The sequence below is a fragment of the Haemorhous mexicanus genome, chromosome 16, assembly GCF_027477595.1.
Source record: "Haemorhous mexicanus isolate bHaeMex1 chromosome 16, bHaeMex1.pri, whole genome shotgun sequence".
Taxonomy (NCBI): domain Eukaryota; kingdom Metazoa; phylum Chordata; class Aves; order Passeriformes; family Fringillidae; genus Haemorhous; species Haemorhous mexicanus.
This window is the reverse complement of record NC_082356.1, coordinates 12,785,744-12,804,620: the sequence shown is the minus strand read 5'-3', so window position 1 is coordinate 12,804,620 and position 18,877 is coordinate 12,785,744. Positions and strand designations below refer to the sequence as shown.

Genomic DNA, 18,877 nt, shown 5'->3' with positions numbered 1-18,877 from the left:
GCCAGGAGCCCAGCCCAGCTCAGCAGCACAGACACAGCACAAGGACTTTAATGACCCTCTGGGGCTTTGTTCTGAGGACCTGAACATCAGTCCCTGAGAGGGAGCTGAAGAAACCTCTCCAGAACTCCAAGTAAGAATCCAACTCCAAAGTTTCTTGGACTTTTAATGGGTCCTAATGAGGGACACGACTGAGAAAGTGTCCCCAGGCCCAGGCAGAGCAGAGAACTGCAGGCACTGATGGCAGCTGGGGACAAAGAGAAGCCAAGTCTTGGTGTCCTGGGGCACAGCAGGGTCTGTGCAACCAAGGGCTGGGAGGAGACACCTTGTCCTGAGGCACTGGGGCCTCCTGGCACAGCCCCAGCCAGGCTGGGCACTGTCAGCCCCTTGTCCTGCCCTCAGCATCCCCCCCTAGCCCACATCCCAGTGGCCTCAAGGATCTGCTGGAAGGAGTCCCTGGGGAGCCTTGCTCAGCAATGGCCCTGGGGGCTCCTGAATGCTCCCAGGGACTGCAGGGTTTTCAAAGGACTTTGGGTTTGGCTTTTGCCTTGGAGTCTCTGAGAGGTGTGAGCAAGCATGGCCTCCAATTATCTGCTGTAATTAGTCCCTGGAGAGGCTTTGTCTGTAACAACACTCAGTGGGGCTCATTAATGCTTCAAGGTACTTCAGTTCTTTTAAGGTACTTGGTGTTTCCCTTTGGATACAGACTGTGTGAGAGGTTTGTGCAATCATGGCCTCCAATTATCTGCTTTAATTAGTCCCTGGAGAGGCTTTGTCTGTAACAACTCTCAGTGGGGCTCATTAATGCTTCAAGGTACTTCAGTTCTTTTAAGGTACTTGGTGTTTCCCTTTGGATACAGACTGTGTGAGAGGTTTGTGGAATCATGGCCCCAATTATCTGCTTTAATGAGTCCCTGGAGAGCTTTGTACTGACACTCAGTGGGGCTCAATAATGCTTTGAGACACTGAAGGTGTTTAAGGTACTTAAGGGATTTCCTTTCCACACTGAGTCTCTGAGAGGTTTTTGTTCAGTCCTGGCCACCAATTCCCTCATCCAAGGAGTCCATGAGGAGCCTGTGTTGGAGAGGGACCTCAGTGGGACCCATTCATGCCTCGAGACCCTTTGGGTGTTTCCTCTGACTTGGACTCCTGGAAAGGTTTGTGCAATCTCCTCTCAGGCCCTGAGGTTCAAGGGCTTAGCTCCGAATGCACAGTGAGGCTCATTAGGATCAAGCAAGTCCTGAAAAACCATGGCTCTGCCTTGATTTCCCTCTGCTCCAGTGCAGTTCATGAGGAGAGTTTCCTTTGACAGTTATGGAGAAATAATTCAAAGAGCTTCTAAGAAAAAATTGGATTCCTATTTTAAAGGGTGTCTTTTATGGCTGCTCTTATTACACAGGAGGTGATTGCAGCACTCAGTGACAGATATTGATGCAGGGTCTCTCCTAAGGAGGTCTGGCCTGCTCAGAGAAGCTGTGCCTTGAGGTCTGAGCCAGCGTGGACAACCTTGGTCCACATTCCCCAAGCCCATCGTGTCTCTCCTCACTCACATGGGACCTGCTTTGCTTGGAGAACTGGCTGCACACAGCCAAAGAGGAATTTTCCTTCTTTTATTTTTAAAGCAATCTAAAACCCCTGAGTTTCCCCACTGCAAACAGACATCCTCCTCAAGTGTGTGCCAAGCCCAAGGTGCCACCAAGAGCACTCCAGACCTGCCCTGGGCCAGCTGTGAGGGTGGATCATCATGCCAACAGGCAGTGGGCCATTGCAAGGGACTGTTGCCATGGTCACTGCAGTGACCCCACTGCTGGGTTTGGGTGCCATGGGCACCCCCATCAGTTCAGGTTTCCTTGGAAACCAGCCCAAGGAGCCATTTCTGCAGCCAGGTTCCATGGCCACGTGCCTGCAGAGCTGTTGCTGCCCTCGGCTGCCATGGCAACCCTCAGGACAAAGCGGTGCCAGGGCTGTTCCAGGTACAATTGCAGTGACACTCCTTGGTGCCACCAGGTGCCATGGCAATGGCCACGGGGACCCGTTCCTTAGTTTGGTGCCATGGCAACCAATGCCCGGACCTGTTGTGGTGGTTGGTGGCCACGGAAACCTGCCCTGGGCCCCTTGCTGGGGGCTGGTGTCACTGCCCAGAGCCAGAGGGGATCCCTGGCTGGGGGCTTGTGCCATGGCCACCTGCCCTGTGCCACGCTGGCCGCTCAGGCACCAGGAACCAGCAGCCAACGCCACTGCCAGGACCAAAGGCCAGGTCAGCCAGACAGAAAGGGGCAGTGCTGGGCACTGTTTCCATGGCAACCGTCCCTGGGGGTGACACCTGGCTCACCTGTCCTGGCAGTTGCCATGGAAAGCCCTGGCAGGGACTGAGGGCACAGACACTGGCACTGAGGCACTGCTGGGCCGGGTGCTGAGCACAGGGCTGAGCACGCAGAGATGGTTTTGTTCTTGCTGAGCTGCAGCAGAGCCAAGGCCTGTCCTGACCCTGGTCCAGCCACGCTGGGGAGGGGCTGGGGCTGCAGGGCAGCTGGGCAGGGGACACAGCCAGGACAGGGGACCCCAACTGAGCCCGGGGATACCCCAGACCATAGGACATCATGCTCAGTGTATGAAGGGGGGAACAAGGAGGAGGGGGGGAATTTTGGAGGGAGGGATTTTGCCTTGCCAGGGAACACTTAGGCAAGAGGGGGCCCTGTTTCACCAGTGGGCAGGGTCACTGCCAAAGACACAGACACCATCTTAAGGAATTGTGTCATTTATATCATGCACAGCTGCAAAGAATTACAAAAGGATAAGCTCAGCAAAGCACATCATCATTAGCAAAGAATTACAAAAGAAGCTCAGCAATCCATCCAGTCATTACTACCAAAGATTGCCTGCAGTGATTAAAGAAAGATCCACCAGCAGTTCCCATCAGGCTCTACCATCACCCAGATCCACACATCAGCTGGGGAAGCCAAGGACTGCAGAGCCACTCCCAGACACTGGGAATTCCTGCAGGTGCCTCCACCTCTGCAGGCAAGGAGGCTCCAAGCCTGCTGGGAGAGGACACAGCTTTTACACTGTTAAACAAACAAGCTGACATCACTGCTACTCTGGGAACATCTGGTTTCATTCTCCTCATTGCTTTCTCCCAAAGCCTGGCCAGGGCTCAAGGAGGAACCAGGGGAGTTGGCTTTGATCCTTCAGCCCCAAACAAGGCCAGGTGGGGGCCTGCTCTGGTTTCTAAATACAGAAAGATAAATCCATGTTTTATCAAGGAACACATACACTGATCATGTTGGTAATAATGCTTCCTTAAGGAGTGGATACAAATCTAACATTTGGTTGGAAGGTTCATCTAGAGGTGAACTTTGCCTCAGGGCCTCTTCAGGCCTTGGTACTTTGATCGGCCCTCAGACCTACAATGAACTACAACGCTCATAACAATTCTTTCAGTAACACAGTTTAGATTTCCATATCAGGCATAAAGGCATCTCCTCCTGTACTTCAATTAAGTGCTATTGGACATTTCCACAGGATCATTTGCTACTTCTGCTAATAATCCATTCAGTTTATTCATGGAAACTCCACAGGACAGGGCAGCACACATGGGGCACAGGATGAACCAGAATCTTTTGCTTGCTGAAAGCCAAGGCACTCCTTGGGGGGAAAATGTTCCCTGGGCCTCAACTCTTCCTCGTGGTTGTTGCTGAAGGACCCGAAATGGTGGCCCTGCAGCCAAGGGTGGTGTGACACTGACACCGAGCAGCTCCAGCACCCTGAGTTCTACTGACATTGGCAGGGATGGTAAAGCACAGAAATCCTCTCACACTGGGGCCTCTAGAACTAGAACAGGGTTGGGTTTCTCCTGGAGGGAAATCTTAGGGAATCCTGTCCAAGTGATCCTTGTATTCCTGTGTTTTCTTTAACTGTCCCTTCACTGACAGTGACAGGCAGAGACCAGGGACAGAGTTCTGGCCACCCCACAGGGTGGGCCCTCCAAGGGAACCCCATCCCTCCCAACTCCAGCTGAGAACATCCCCAGCAATTGGTGACATGCACTGCTTTGGCTACCCTGATCTTCACATTTTCATAACTAATCATTCCATTTTGATCACTAACCCCTTGATGAAACACTAGAGGTGTTTGTGCAGACAAAGATTCTGGCTGACCATCAAGGTACAACTTACAGACATCAGTAGTACTTTAGTGACACAGTTCTTCATTCTTTTTTCTCAGTCTCATTCGAGTTAGGAACAATAATTCTGTTGTCCATGGAGCTGGTGCCTTTTTAATTCCAGAATAATGCCCCAAGGCCCTTTGCTGTTCAGCTTTACCATGTTGTCTGTGCCTAACAAGGCTTGGGGGGCCCTTTCCCCTCTGGCTGGAAGGGGGCCGGGTCCCAGTCCTGGAGGGGCACCCAGGCTCCTGGATGGAATTCCTCTGGAAGTCCCTCAGGGTCACAGCAGCCTGCACATGGAGCCCCGTGGATCAGAGCATTTTCCAAAGGGGCCCTTGGGGCAAACAGGGAGATTTGCTCTGGCAGGATGAGTAAAACAATATCCTGTCAGATCTACTGGGTCTCACACAGAACACTTGGCTGCAGGGACACATTCCCATTGCTCCTGCCCAGGTTTCAGGACTCAGAGTTGTCTTTCCTAGGAGCTGTTCCTTCATCTGCCTCGGGAGGGCCTTTTGGCCTCCACACCCACACTCTGGCTCCATTATTAGGGCTGCTGGAGCCAAACCCTTTATCTCCACAAATGGTGGTGATTGGAGGTGGAGCTCCTTTTTTCACAACCTTTCTTAAAATTGCAATTTCAATTGTGCTACCCTGTCATGGGGTTGAATAATCCAAACTTGTTCACTATTGTTTAACAGAATTATTGCAATTTCTCCTTGATATTCTGCATCAATTCCACCTGCCATGACATGAACACTTTGCAAGGCCAAGCTCCAAGCGAGCAGTGACCAAAGCAAAGTGTCCTGGAGGAATCTCAATTCCTGTTTCAGTATTGATAGCTCTCATTTGCTTTGAATTTATCCTAATGAATTCCAGTGCATGAAGGCCCAGCCCTGCAGCCTTGGGCTGGCCCTGCCAGGGGCCATCCCAGCCAGAACAATTTCCCAGGCAGTCCAAGTCTCACTGCCCATGGCTGTATTTGCAAATTGGGTGCAGCCCTGCACAGCCAGGGGGTTTCCATTTCCCCAGTGGGCCATTGTTAAGGGCATGGAGCACATCTGGGAGATGGGCTCTCCATGGGCACAGGTTCCCATCTCCTCATTCTTTCAACTGCTCTTTTCACAACCCCTTCACCCGTTCAACCAATCCTGCAGCTTGCGGATAGTCTGGTACATGAAAAACCCTGCAGGCGTAACCACTGCATTTTTCACAGGAACAGACAAAGCACTCTGCATCACAGTATCAGCAAACCCTGTACAGATAGCCAATTTCATCCCTTCCTCCTTTTTTCATTGAATACAATCTCACAAAGTTAGTTGACCACTGACATTAGGGTTCTGGCCAATCCTGTTCTGTAGGGTATTTAGTGTTACATCCCTGAGAAGCCAAAGCTACCAAATTAGTAATGTCAGCACTATTTCACATCATTATTATTTTATATGTAGATATATATATTGGTATAGATATAGATAGATAAATATAGACATACATATATATATATATACACACACATTTTTATATTAAGTTCTTATTATCCTTTAAATATGCATATAGATATTTCTTATATAAATATTTCACTTGCACAAATGCATTTGTGCTCAAGATTAAAACCTTCTTCTGTTGCTCCATGTGGGAGCATTCCAACAATAATTGTTCCTTCTGAAGGTGCTGTTTCCAGTGAAGTCTTTAACAAATTCATCTCTGTCTGCCCAAACCCACAAGTTCTTTTCCTTTTCCATTTGCAGTTTTTGGATGCATTTGAAGACATCCAGGGGTGCAGCCTCTTTTCACCGACTGCCCCACTGCTCACATGGTGCTCCCACATCAGCCCACTCCAGAGCCAGGGAACTCCAGGGAAGGGCTTCCCATCTGGGAATTTCTGATGGGACTGATTCCTCACATTTACACTGAACAAGTGACATTTTGTTGTCATCTGGCCAGACTGTGCCAGTTCTGTTTTACCAGTGGGCAGGGTCAGCACCAAGGACACAGACTCCAGCTGAAGGAATCTGTGTCATTTCCTGCAGCTCAGAGCAGCAAAGAATCACAAAAGGAGCAGCTCAGCAATGCACCCAATCATCCTCACCAACGATTGCCTGCAGTCATTAACAAAGATCCAGCAGCATTTACCCTCAGCCTTTTCCATCCCCCAGATCCACACAGCAGCTGGGGGAAGCTGTCACAGCCCAGGGCTGCAGAGCCACTCCTGGGCACTGGGAATTCCTGCAGGTGCCTCCAGCCACAGGTGAGGCTCCAACCCCGTTGGGAGAGGGCCCAGCTCTGACAGTGCTGAATGAACAAAATGACAGCACTTCTAGTGCGGGAACATCTGGTTTCATGCTCCTCTTGGCTCCCTCCCAAAGCCTGGCCAGGGCCCCAGGGGGAACCAAGAGAGGTGACTTTGATCCCTCAGCCCCAAACAAGGCCAGATGTCAGATTTCATGGCCTTGTCTGGCTTCTAAACACAGAAAGGTCAATGCATGTTTCACTGAGGAGTGCCTACATCTATCACAGTGCTAATGACCATGCACATTTCATTAGGGAGCAGATACAAAGATAACCTTCAGGTGGAAGGTTCATCCAGAGGCACCTTTGGCTCAGGGCCTGCTGTCCAGGCCTTGGCACTTCAGGGATGTGGTTTAGTGCTGGGCTTGGCACTGCTGGGTGACCGACTGCACTGGTGAGCTCAGAGGTCTTTTCCAACTGAAAGGATTCTGGGATTCCATGATTATATCCACTGCATTCAGCTGGGTCTATTTTAGCAGCATGACTTTGCTCAGAAAGTTCCCTCTTGCCTGGCTCCTGTGGCCTGAGGCTTCAGCTCCTTCAGCTCCTGGTGCTGAGCTGCTCATGCTGAACGAGACGACTCGGAGAGACGAACACAGTCCATCCAATTCCTTCTGGGTCACAGAGAGGGGAGGCTGTGGAAACAGGAGCATTGTTTGCTGTGGCCTCCTCTCTGCCCTTCACGCCTTTCAGCGCTCTGAACCAGCCAAGAGCTTTCTCCAAGAGTGCAATGGAGCAGCTGTTCCTGCTCCTGGGTCTGGCTCTTCCCAGTCTCTGACCTTGCCTGGTTCTGTCCCTCTTGCTGTGCCCTCTGTTCCCCCAGGGCTCGCTGGCTGCTGCCCAGGACTGTGGGACTGGCACAGATCCAGTGCTGGAGACCCTCCTTTCTGTGCCCTTGGAGCTGCCTGGCCACAGCAGCCTTTTCCATCCGGAAGCTCCCCATGGACAGGGAGTCCCCAGCTCCATTCCCTGCACAACCTCCAGGAGCCCAGGGCTGCCATCTCAAGTCCCTGCTGGCATTGGGGGCTCCCAGGTGCCTCAGGCTGCTGTGACACCACTGCACACGGGAGGGAAGAGGGGCAGGGGCTGTGCTGAAAGTCAGCTCCATGTGCTGCTGCTGCTGCTGCTGCTGCTGTGGGGTCATTTGTGCAGCCCTGGCCCAGAGTCAGGGATCAGATCCAGGCCCTGCTGCTGCTCCCTCGGGATCAGCCCCAGTTTGGCTGTTGCTGTCAGGGCCAGCAGAAGCCCTGGCTGGAGCAGCAGGCGCTGACAGTGCCCCGAGCCCCGGGGCTGGAGGGGTCCCTGGGCTGGGGCTGGCAGGGAGCTGCCCCTTGTTCTCCCTCTGCCCCAAGCAAAGCTGGGCTGGGCACAAGTGGGGCAGCACAGCCAGCAGGGAGCCTGCCAGTCTCTTCCAGCCCTGTCTGCTCAGAGCTTGGCCCTTGGAGCCTCAGGTGGCCAAAGGCAGCTGCTGCTGGTCCCTCTGGGTGTGCCCGTGTTCAGCAGTGCTGCTCCATCAGTCTGTGCCCAGCAATGGGAAAAAGCCTCAGCCCTGCAGGGCCAGGAGCTGCCGGGCTCTGCCTGAGCAGCTCAGCACGCAGGAAGGGAGCTGCTCCACACGGGCACCAGCAGCAAAGGACATTTCTTTTGTAGGACATGTTTTCTATTGAAAGGAAAAAAAAGAAAAAGAAAAAAAATCTTGATAAATTGGAAAAGATAAGAATAAAATCAAAGTGTTAGTGAAAAAACATAACAGAATGTTAGTGAAAAAAACCAAACATAAATGTAAAGTTACATTCTTTGCATTAAGAGGTAAATTATCTACTTAAAAAGAGAGCTCAGTTATTTACATTGTAAATGTGCTGATGGCATGGATCCATCTTACTGAACTCAGCAGCCTTTTTTAAAATTGTGGGCTTTGTTTCCAACGTGGTTATTTGAAATTATGCTCAAAGCAAAAGGAAATTGCTTTGTGCCCTTCCAGCTCCAAGCAGGACTGGGAATGGAAAACTCTGTCAATCCCCAAATCCTTTAGAAGATGACCTTCCTCCTCACCCTGGTAATGAGCTGCACATTCCCTTTGAAACTGTCAGGGATTTCTTAAAGACACCAAGTCCCACTTACGGCTTTTTGCTCTGGTTGGGAAGTGCAGAAGGGCAATTCTCCATCCATCAGCTCCAGCCTGCACTGCCTCAGGAACACGGCCCACTCGCCAGCTTTGGCCCACTCGTGGCATCTCTAGAGGAAAAAAGTGCAATTGCACAATTCCAGCCAATAAAGAAGGAAGAACGGGACAGACAAAACACCCTGTGCAGATCCTGGGGTTTAGATGGGACTGTGGAGAGTCTGGGCCCTTGCCAATTGGATGTGTGTCCCCAGCTGCAATCTCTGGGCCTGCAGGAGAGTCTAACTCACCTGCCAAAGCAGAAAGCTCAGGCGCTGTGCTCAGAACGGGCCCGTCTGATGCAAAGCTGTCAGAGCAATGTGAGGGCAGAGCCAGCCCAGCTGAGCCCAGGGCTGAGCCAGCAGAGCCTTGGCAGAGCCCAGAGCAGCCTCAGCACCCGCAGAGCCCGGCTGCAAGGAGAGAAAGCAGAAACTGCCCGTCAGCTGAGGGCTCCTGTCCCCTTGTGCCAAGGCCTGCGGTGCCCAGGCCATGCTGGCTGTGCCCAGAGCTGTGCCCAGAGCTGCCCATCCCTGCTGCCTTTGGCAGCAGAGCAGGAGGGCAGGACATGTGCCCAGCCTGCAGCCAGCCACAGCACATCCAGCCCTCAGCAGCTGCCCAGAGCAGGATGCTCCTGTGCTCGCTGCCATCTCCCAAAAGTTCTGATCCCACTCTGCCAAGCAGACAGGGACCCACCTCACGCCATCCACGGCTGGAAGAAAAGCTGCTCCCAAACCATGTCCTCAGCCTTCTCCAAGGGCACAGCCCATCCACGCCACAGCTCCTTCAAAGCACTTCCCATCCAGACTGGACCACCCAGAATGCTTCCTCTGGAAAAAGAAACAACACATTATTGAAAAGAGATTGGAGACAAAAAGGGAAAACAAGAAAAAAGGGAAAAACTCTTATCTCTGTCAGGGCCTTGAGGAAGGCCCAACCCCTACACGCTAGGGAAAAACCCAGCCTTGGGGAGGGAAGCCCACACTTTCTCTCTTCCCCCCTGCACTGCCCCCCAAAATCACGGGGATCCCAAAGCAAACAAGGGCAGTGGAGCAGCCCAAGCCCTTCCTTGCCTGCAAAGCAAAGCAGCTGGGCACAGGTTCTGGAGTCCCACCTCTGCTCCCACCATGAGGTTTGTTTGTGTCGGGCTGGCTGCCCCAGCCCCAGCCCAGGCCACGGTGGGTGCTGGGACTGTTGGCAGGGCCAGGAGCCCACTCCCATTTTGTACCCACCCCAGCCCATCCCCCCAGCCCTGCCAAAAAGCAGCTGGGCAGCCGACTGAAGAATGAGTTGCATCTGCCCCAGCAAAGGGGGAACCTCTGCTTCCCTGCAAGGCTGGGCAATGCCCAAATCTGGGAGCATTTCCCCAGCTCTGGACTCATCTGCAAATTCCCTGTGGACTTTGGCTTTGTTAAGAAGGTGCCAGAATCAAAGTCCATCACCTTCAGCCACCGGTGGCCAGGTGGAGGAAGAGCTTGTCATCCTTGATGTCATCCTCACTGTCTCCAGCAGTAGCAGCAGCAGCAACATCCCCACCTGGTACAGCTTCTCCAGGGGCTCCTTCTCCTTCCCTGCGGTGAGACCAGGCTCTCAGGGCTCTGCCCAGGGCCCCAGCTGTCAGGGAACCAGGACAAGCAAAACCAGCCTGGATGGCGGCCACCAATGCTGGGCAGAGCAGCTCAGCTCCAGCACAAGGGCTGCGTGTTCCCCTCCCATGACACCTGGGCAGTGACACAGGCAGCACAAAAAGGACTGGGTTCCTTTGCTTCTGATTGCCAAGGCGTGTGTGGAGCTGGAACTTACCAGGGCCTGGGATCAAAGTGTGCCTGGGGCTCTCTCCCTTCTTCTATGGCAGAGGAATATCCTGCACCCAAGGATCACAGAACAGGTCTTCTAATGTGGGTCTGTTCAAGAAGTGCACGGATAAACACCACCTGATCAGATCTTTGCACTCTGGGGAGAGAAAGCAGAAACTGCCGCTCAGCTAGAGAAGGCTCCTGTCTGCTTTGCCCCACTATTCCCATGCCCAGGCAATTCTGGATGCGCTCAGAGCTGGGCCTCAACTTTCCGATCAATTCCCTGTTCTGGAGGAGAGCAGGACATGTGCCACCTCCTCAGCAGCTGCCAGAGCAGGATGCTCACGAGCCCGCTGCTGGCTCCCAGCACTGGTATTCCCCCCGTGCCCAGAGAAGAGGATCCACCTTGAGAGAGCCCTTGTGGCAGTGAGAGCTGGCCCCAGCAGATGTTCCAGCCCGTCCTGAAAGGGTGCTCCCCACAGACCATCTGGTGCAGCAGGATGCCCAGGGACCAGATCGTTGCTGCCCCGCCGTGGTACCAGCCATAGTGGTTCCATTCTGGGGGGCTGTATGACGGTGTTCCTATGGAATACAGATGGAGTTCAGCAGGGGGATGCTGCTGCTCCCACAGCCTGGCCCCAGCATCCCTGGGCGTGTGGGGGCTGTATCAGTGGCACACAGGGTGACCACTGCCCTCTCGCCAGCACCTGGGACTTGTGCACAAACTCAGGCTTGCAAAAGAAGCCACTGGTGTTGGAAGAGGACAGCCCTGGCTAGGCCTGACCATGACATGCAAAGGGAAAACCCCTCTGTGCCGGGGAAAAAACATTCCCTTATCCTCCCTGTTTGCATTGCCCCTAAAATATTATGAAGCCAAAGCAAACAGGGCGAGTGGAGCAGTCCAAGCCCTTCCTCTCGCCTGCACAACAAACTGGCTGGGGCACAGGTTCTGGCCACCCCTCTCTGCTACCCCCACCCACGGGGGTTTTTGTCGGGCTGGCTGCCCCAGCCCGGCCCCCATCCTGGGAAGAGTGGCTGGCAAAGGCTGCCAGCAGGGCTGGAAGATGGCTCCCCACCCAGCCCCCCTCTAAAGCAACTAAGCTGAACACTCCGTCCCCTGACTGGCAGCAAAAGGGAGAATCCCCGCTGCCACAGCCAGCTTGGCCTGGGAGATGCTGGACCGTGAGATGACAGCACCGGGAGCACACCCCTGTGGAGGCTCACCTGCAAAGTGCGTGTAGGCTGTGTCTTGCAGGTAGGTGCCACAGCCAAAGTCAATCAGTTTGGCCTGCCTGGTGGCCAGGTCAACCAGGATGTTCTCTGGTTTTATGTCCCTGTGCAGGACCCTGCAGCTGGTGCAGTGCCGCACGGCCTCCAGCACCTGGCGGAACAGCTCCCGCGCCACCTCCTCGGACAGGAACCGCCGTGCCCGAATGAAATGCCGCAGGTCCTGACACCGCTCTGGCCACTCCAGCACCATCACGATGTAGTTGGGGAGCTCGAGCCACTCCAGCAGCTGCACCACGCCGGGGAAGCCGGTGGACACCTTGCCCAGCAGCACGATCTCCAGCGGTGCGCTGGTGCCGTCGGGCTGCGGGAGGAGCACGATGCCGTCAGTGGGGGCCGATGCAGTGCCAGGCCTGGGGAAGCCCTCACCCAGCCCGGGATGCTCTGCGCCCTGCGCTGGCCCCACGCCCGCTCCCCCTCGAGCCGTCCTGACGGCTTCCACCCTGCCGGACCTCGGCTCATCCCCGCCCGGCAGCCCCGGCTTCTGCCGCTGGCCCCGCTCACTCACCAGCTCGCCCCAGTGCCGGACGCGGTTCCGTGGCACCCTTTTGATGGCCATCTGCAAGCCAAGGGGAAGAGCGGGCTGAGCTCGCCGCCCGCCCTGCCCAGGCACAGCCCCATCCTCCTCCTCCTCCGCCCCCTCCTCCTGCGCCCGCCGCCGGCCCCGCCGCTCACCGGGGCGCCGTCCGAGAGCCGCGTGGCCGCGAAGACGCTGCCGAAGCCGCCGCGCCCCAGCAGCGAACCCAGCCGGTACCGCTCCTGCAGGGCCTCCTGCGCCTTCCCTGCGGGCGGGACGCGGCTGTCAGCGCTCGGCCCGGGGCCAGCAACAGCCCCCGAGCGCCCCTCACCCGCCCCGGGCCGGCCATCCCCGGGCGTTCGCTCTTGGGAACGCGACACGGGAGGCTCGGGGCCGGCGGCTGCGCTGCCGAGCGGCGGAGCTCGGGCCGGGGAAGCCGCAGCGGAGGCGGCGGGAGCGGCCGCGCCGCTTGTGTCCTCTGCGGGCCCCGGGAGGGGTTGGGGTCGGAGATGGACCCTGCGTCGGGCCCGGCGTCGGGGCCGGGGCCGGGCTCGGGTCAGGCGGAGACAAAGGGCGGCGATGCCGCCCGAGCCCCAGGCACTGATGCCCGCCCAGCAGCGCCACAGCCAGTACGGCCAGAGCCGGGCGGAGGCGAGACTGCGGCGGGACGCCCGGGGACGGGAATGGGGACGGGGAAGGGGATGGGGACGGGGACGGGGCAGCCCCGCCCTGGGCCGGGGGCGGGCCGGGGGCATGGCCGGGCCCGGCAAGGGGAGAGAGGGAGGCGGGGAGAGGAGAGGAACGCCGGGAAACGGGCCCCGAGAGAAGAGTGCCTGAGGGCGGGAAAGGGAGAGAAAGAGAAAAAGAGTATAGAGGCTTCTCTTTTTTCTTGCTGCCGCTGCTACTGCCGCCGCTGTCGCTGCCGCCGCTGCAACTGAAGCCCCGGTGCCGTTCGTCCCCGTGTCTGTTCCCCGCTCGCCCCACGAGCCCCACGGCCGAGCCCCGCGCACCCCGGGGACAGCCCCTTCGTCTGTCCGAACACGGGAACTTTGCAGTGTTGAGCCCAGATGCAGAGCCCTGACTCCTGCACGCTGGCAGAGCAATCCCGTCGCTTGCTGCTGGCCATTGTCCTTGCTGAGGGTCAACCACTGTCGGGGCACCTTCCCTTGGTGCAGGATTCTTACCTGACCCCAGCACTGCACTTCCATCTCCAGTGTTGCTTTCCAGTAAAAACAGGGCAAGGAAAAGTGTGTGTGGCTCATGGTATTTTAGAGTGCCTAAATCTTGCTAAGTCACCAATCTTGTAGGTGAGTTGCATCTACAATTACTGGGATGGAGAAGTAGTGCAACATGGAGAAGGGGAGCATAGAAATAAATAGAGGAAAATGTCCTGGATTGTGTCTTTTGTTTTCATGTCTCTTCTGGAAAGCTGTTTCAGTTTTCCAGGAATCTTCTCCTGTCTGTTCTTTTCAAGAACCTCTTGAGGAGAACAAGGTTGAACTTCTGCAGCCACCAGCTGCCACTTCTCTTGGCTTTCCACACTGCACTGTGTGTGCAGCACCAGATCTTGATGTTGCTGGAGCCAGAACCTGGAAATTTCCAAATTTTGTCTTTCTCTGCCAGAAAATCACTGGACTTGGGCTGTGGCAGCACCAGGAAGTTTTCAGATCTGGGCGCTGGCGCTGCCAGCAAACACCAGATCTCGGTCGTGTCGTTGCCAGTGGCAGAAATCTGCTGGATTTGGGCTCTGCTGGCATTGGGAAATTTCCAAATCGGGGTACTGGTGCAGCAAACACAAGATGTGGGAGGTCCCAGAGCCAGTAGCAGGAAGTTGCCGGGTTTTGGATTTCTGTGCCAGCAAATTGCTGCACTTGGGCTGTGCCACAATAAGAACATTTCTAGATCTGGGCACTGGCAGTGCCAGAAAACACCCCATTCCAGTCTCCAGGCTCCAGGAAGGACTGGATCTGGACCCTTTCCTTCCTTCTTTCCTTCCTTCCTTCCTGGAGTCCTGCTGGCAGCAAACACCAGATTGGGCACTGCTGGCAAGGGGAAATTGCCAGGTTTTAGCTTTCTTTGCCAGCAAATTGCTGGACATGGGTGGTGCTGGAACAGGGAAATTTCCAGATCTGGGCACTGGTGGTGCCAGCAAACATCAGTGAAATCCTCTGGTCCTTGTCCAGACCCTTGACCAGTGGTTGCCCTGAGAACCGGCTCTGGACACTTTACAGAGAGAGACTGCTTTCATCTGGGTGTCTGGAAATAGAACTTTAATGAAGGCAAACACAACAAACAGGATGGCGTGCACAGTTCAGAGAGTGAAGCAGAAAAAAGCCTGGGTCCAGGGTCTAGCAGGGATATTTATACATTTATTTATGGGGAGGGGTTAAGGTGGGATCTGAGGGAAGGATCCAAGAGGAAGGAACGATTAAGAATATTATAATTTTTGCAGTAAAAAGTAACCAGTGGTAGCAAAGAGAACTCAGAACTTTCTAGTAACAATCTGCATAACTGAACAAGACGATTATGGGCAGGAGCTCCTGCTGACCCTAATTAAAGAGGGTTTTCCCACGGCCTTTAGCCGAGGCCTCCTTCTTCTTTTAAACCAGCCCAAACACACACCTGGTCTGGGCTGTGCCAGGTTTTGGCTTTCTTTGCCAGAAAATTGCTGCATTTGGGTTGTGCTGGCACTGAGAAATTGCCAGATCTGGGCACTGGCAGTGCCAACGCACACCAGATCTGGGCGGGGACTGTGCCGCCACTGGGAAATTGCCAAATGTTACCGTTCTGTGCCAGCAAATTGCTGGAATTACACTGTACAGGCATCTTAAATATTCCTGATTGGGACACTGGCAGTGTCAGCAAACATGAGATCGGGTTGCTGTAGGTACCAGGTATTTGCTTGGTTTTGGCTTTCTGCGCCAGCAAATTGCTGCACTTGGGCTGTGCTGGCACCCAGAAATCTCTGGATCTGGGCACTGGCAGTGCTGGGAAACCCCAGATCTAGGCAGTGGCAGTCCTGGCACCAGGAAATTGCTGTGTTTTATCTTTCTTTTCCAAAAACTTGCTGCACTTGGGCTGTGCTGGAACCAGGAAATGTCCGGATCTGGGCACAGGCAGTGGCAGCCAACACCAGATCTGGGTGGTGCTAGTGGTAGCACCAGGAAGCTGCCAGGTTTTGGCTTTCTTTGCCAGAAAATTGCTGCATTTGGGTTGTTCCAGCACTGGGAAATTGCCAGATCTAGGCACTGGCGGTGCCAACTAACAGCAGATCTGGGCAATGCCAGTGCTGAAAATTGCTGGGTTTTGGCTTTCTGTGCCAGCAACCTGCTTGACTTGGGCTGTGCTGCCACTGGGAAACTGCTGGATCTGAGCACTGGCGGTGCCAGCAAACACCAGATCTGGGTGGGACCAGACCCAGTAATGCTGGACATGAATTTGTAGAGAATTTTTAAGGTTTGACAGAAGGTTTATATAGTATGTCTACAAGGAGGTTTACAAGAAGGTTTATATAGTACGTACAAGTACCAGGAATTCTGATTCCTGTGCCAGCACATTGCTGCAATTGGGCTGTGCCAGAATAGGGAAATATCCAGATCTGGGAACAGGCAGTGCCAGCAAACAGCACATTTCAGGAAGGACTGGATCTGGACCCCTTCCTCTTTTCCTTCCTTCCTTCCTCCCTTCCTCCCTCCCACTCTACAGGCTGGGGACAGACTGTCTGGACAGCAGCCAGGCAGAGAGAGACCTGCAGGGACTGATGGACAGCAGGCTGGACATGAGGCAACAGTGTGCCTAGGTGGCCAAGAAGGCCAGTGGCTCCTGGCCTGGATCAGGAATGGTGTGGCCAGCAGGAGCAGGGCAGTGATTCTTCCCCTGTGCTCAGCACTGCTTGGGCAGCGCCTTGAGTGCTGTGTCCAGTTCTGGCCCCCAATTTAGGAAGGACATGGAGGGGCTGGAGTGTGTCCAGAGAAGGGCAACAAGGCTGGGGAGGGGTCTGGAGCACAAGTCCTGTTCAGAGTGGCTGAGGGAGCTGGGGTTGTTTATCCTGGAGAAGAGGAGGCTCAGGGGAGACAAGGCGATGTCAGGGCACAGCTTAGGCCTGATGATCTCCATGGCCTGTTCCACCCTTGCTGATTCTGGGATTCTCTGAAAGCACCCTTGGAGCAGTTGCAGGATGAGCCCTGGGCCTCCTCTTCAGAAGCTCCAGCAGCCCAGGTCCCTCAGCTTCTCCTGCCAGGCCCAAAGCCCATCCTGTCAGTCCTGCAGAGCCTCTGCAGCTCCTCCTCATTGCCCAGAAAAGGGAGCCCCAGAGCCAGACACAGCAGCCCAGATGTGCCCCCCTGGCCTGTGGTGCCTCTGGCAAGGGAGAAGCAGGAGGCACTGCAGGAGCCTGCAGACATTTCCTGCAGCACTTGTAGGATGATCCTGCTCCCCAAGGGATATTCCCATGGTGCCAAGTCAGGAACTGCAATGGGGAGTGGGGCCAGAGAGGGAAGGGCAAACAGGGATGGGCTGTTTGCAGGGGAGGGAACAGGGGTGGGCAAGAGGAAGAAATTTGTAGCAGGAAGAGTAAGGAAAGCAAAAGTGAAGCCAAGGAAATGCTCAGGGCATTTTGGGGGTGTCTGCCAGGCAGCCCTGGCTCTGAGCAACAGCGTCTGCAGTGGGACAGAAAACTCCCAGCTGATGGGAACAAACTTTCTGGCTGACTGCAGAGGCCAGGACAAAGCTGAGGGGTTTCCCTGGTGTCCCCCAGCCCTTGCTGGCCCCAGGGGCTGATGGCATTTGTGCTCCCTCAGGTTCATGTCCCCACACCAACAGCATGGGGGTGCTCCCCCTGTTCTGTGTAATGCAAACTGGCTCCTGAGCCAGTGCTGCCGTGTCTGTGCCTGCAAGGATGGGGCACCTTTGTGAGCTGGGGGAGAGGCCAGGGCTGCAGAGGGGGGATGTTGTTGGCAGCTCCATGAGGATGCTCTGGGACGCTGCCCTGGGCTGTCCAGAGCACTGGGGATGGATCAGCCCCTGCTCTTCTGCTCCTTCCCGTCTCCCCCAGGGCCCTTGCAGAGCACCAGCCATGCTGTTTGCCCCCAGCCTGCCCACGGCCACCCTGGGGCTGCTCACGGGGGTTTTCTGTGCTGAGCATTGTGCCTGGCCGTGTTCTTGAGAGAGCCTGGGCAAGGAGCCTGGAGCCCCCAGGGCCTGGCCTGAGGCGTCAGCGCTGCCCCAGCAGTGCCCATGGCCTGTCCCTGCTGCAGCCCTGGCACTGCCACCCCCAGGGCTGTGCCCGGCCCCGAGAGCACTCAGGCCCTACAGCAACACCAGGGCCACCAGGGCAGCGGGGCAGGGCCACGGGAGCAGCACTGGCAACACCAAGTGCTGCTGCTGCTGGGCACAGCTGCTGTGCCAGCACTGATCTGCCCCAGCTCTGTACACAGACATTGCTGCTGCAGCTCCAGAGAAGGCAACACAAGGGCATCTCTGCAGAAAACTTTGCTGGGACATCTTTTAGTTTATTTGTAACCACTGAGATTGCAGCCCCTCATTGACACAGCCTGTGGTCACAAGGAACGTGGAAAGAAAGAAAATGAGAAATGGCAGAAACAATTACATTTATTTTTGGACAATATTAATAAAAGTAATACAACAGAAAAAACCCCAGGACCTAACCAAAGTGAATATCAAATATCACTTTTATTACAAGTGATTTGCAGAAATTCGACAGCAGTTTAATGTCCTTGAAACCATCCAGTTTTTAGTTTCCACACTACAGCCTTGAGCTCCTGGTTCCTCAGGCTGTAGATGAGGGGGTTCAGGGCTGGAGGCACCACCAAGTACAGAACTGACAGGGCCAGATCCGGGGATGGGGAGGACATGGAGGGTGGCTTCAGGTGAGCAAATGTGCCAGTGCTGATGTACAGAGAGACCACAGCCAGGTGAGGGAGGCAGGTGGAAAAGGCTTTGTGCTGTCCCTGCTCAGAGGGGATCCTCAGCACAGCTCTGAAGATCTGCACATAGGAGAAAATAATGAACACAAAACAACCAAATCCTAAACAGCCACTAACTGCAATGAGCCCAAGTTCCCTGAGGTTGTACAAAGAGCAGGAGAGCTTGAGGATCTGTGGAATTTCACAGAAGAACTGGCCCAGGACATTGCCATGGCACAGGGGCAGGGAAAATGTATTGGCCGTGTGCAGCAGAGCATTGAGAAAGGCACTGGCCCAGGCAGCTGCTGCCATGTGGGCACAAGCTCTGCTGCCCAGGAGGGTCCCGTGGTGCAGGGGTTTGCAGATGGACACGTAGCGGTCATAGCACATGATGGTCAGGAGGGAAAGCTCTGCTGAGATGAAGAACATAAAGAAAAGAGCTGAGCAGCACATCCTTTGTAGGAGATGTTCCTGGTGTACTAGAGGGAATTGTGCATGGCTTTGGGCACAGTGGTGCAGATGGAGCCCAGGTCAGTGAGGGCCAGGTTGAGCAGGAAGAAGAACATGGGCGTGTGCAGGTGGTGGCCGCAGGCTACGGCGCTGATGATGAGGCCGTTGCCCAGGAGGGCAGCCAGGGAGATGCCCAGCAAGAGGCAGAAGTGCAGGAGCTGCAGCTGATGTGTATCTGCCAATGCCAGCAAGAGGAAGTGGCTGATGGAGCTGCTGTTGGACATTTACGGTGCC

General features: G+C 55.1%; 1 protein-coding gene across 1 annotated transcript; it reads right to left on the bottom strand.

Moving 5' to 3' along the window:
* Positions 1-13,872: 13,872 nt before the first annotated feature.
* LOC132334961 (olfactory receptor 14J1-like) lies at positions 13,873-18,534 on the bottom strand. The gene is made up of 2 exons (XM_059861083.1): positions 18,026-18,534; positions 13,873-13,989 (listed from the first exon to the last, which is right to left on the bottom strand). Exons 1-2 carry the CDS (start codon positions 18,521-18,523, stop codon positions 13,873-13,875), a joined length of 615 nt encoding a protein of 204 aa, XP_059717066.1. The 5' UTR covers positions 18,524-18,534.
* Positions 18,535-18,877: the final 343 nt, after the last annotated feature.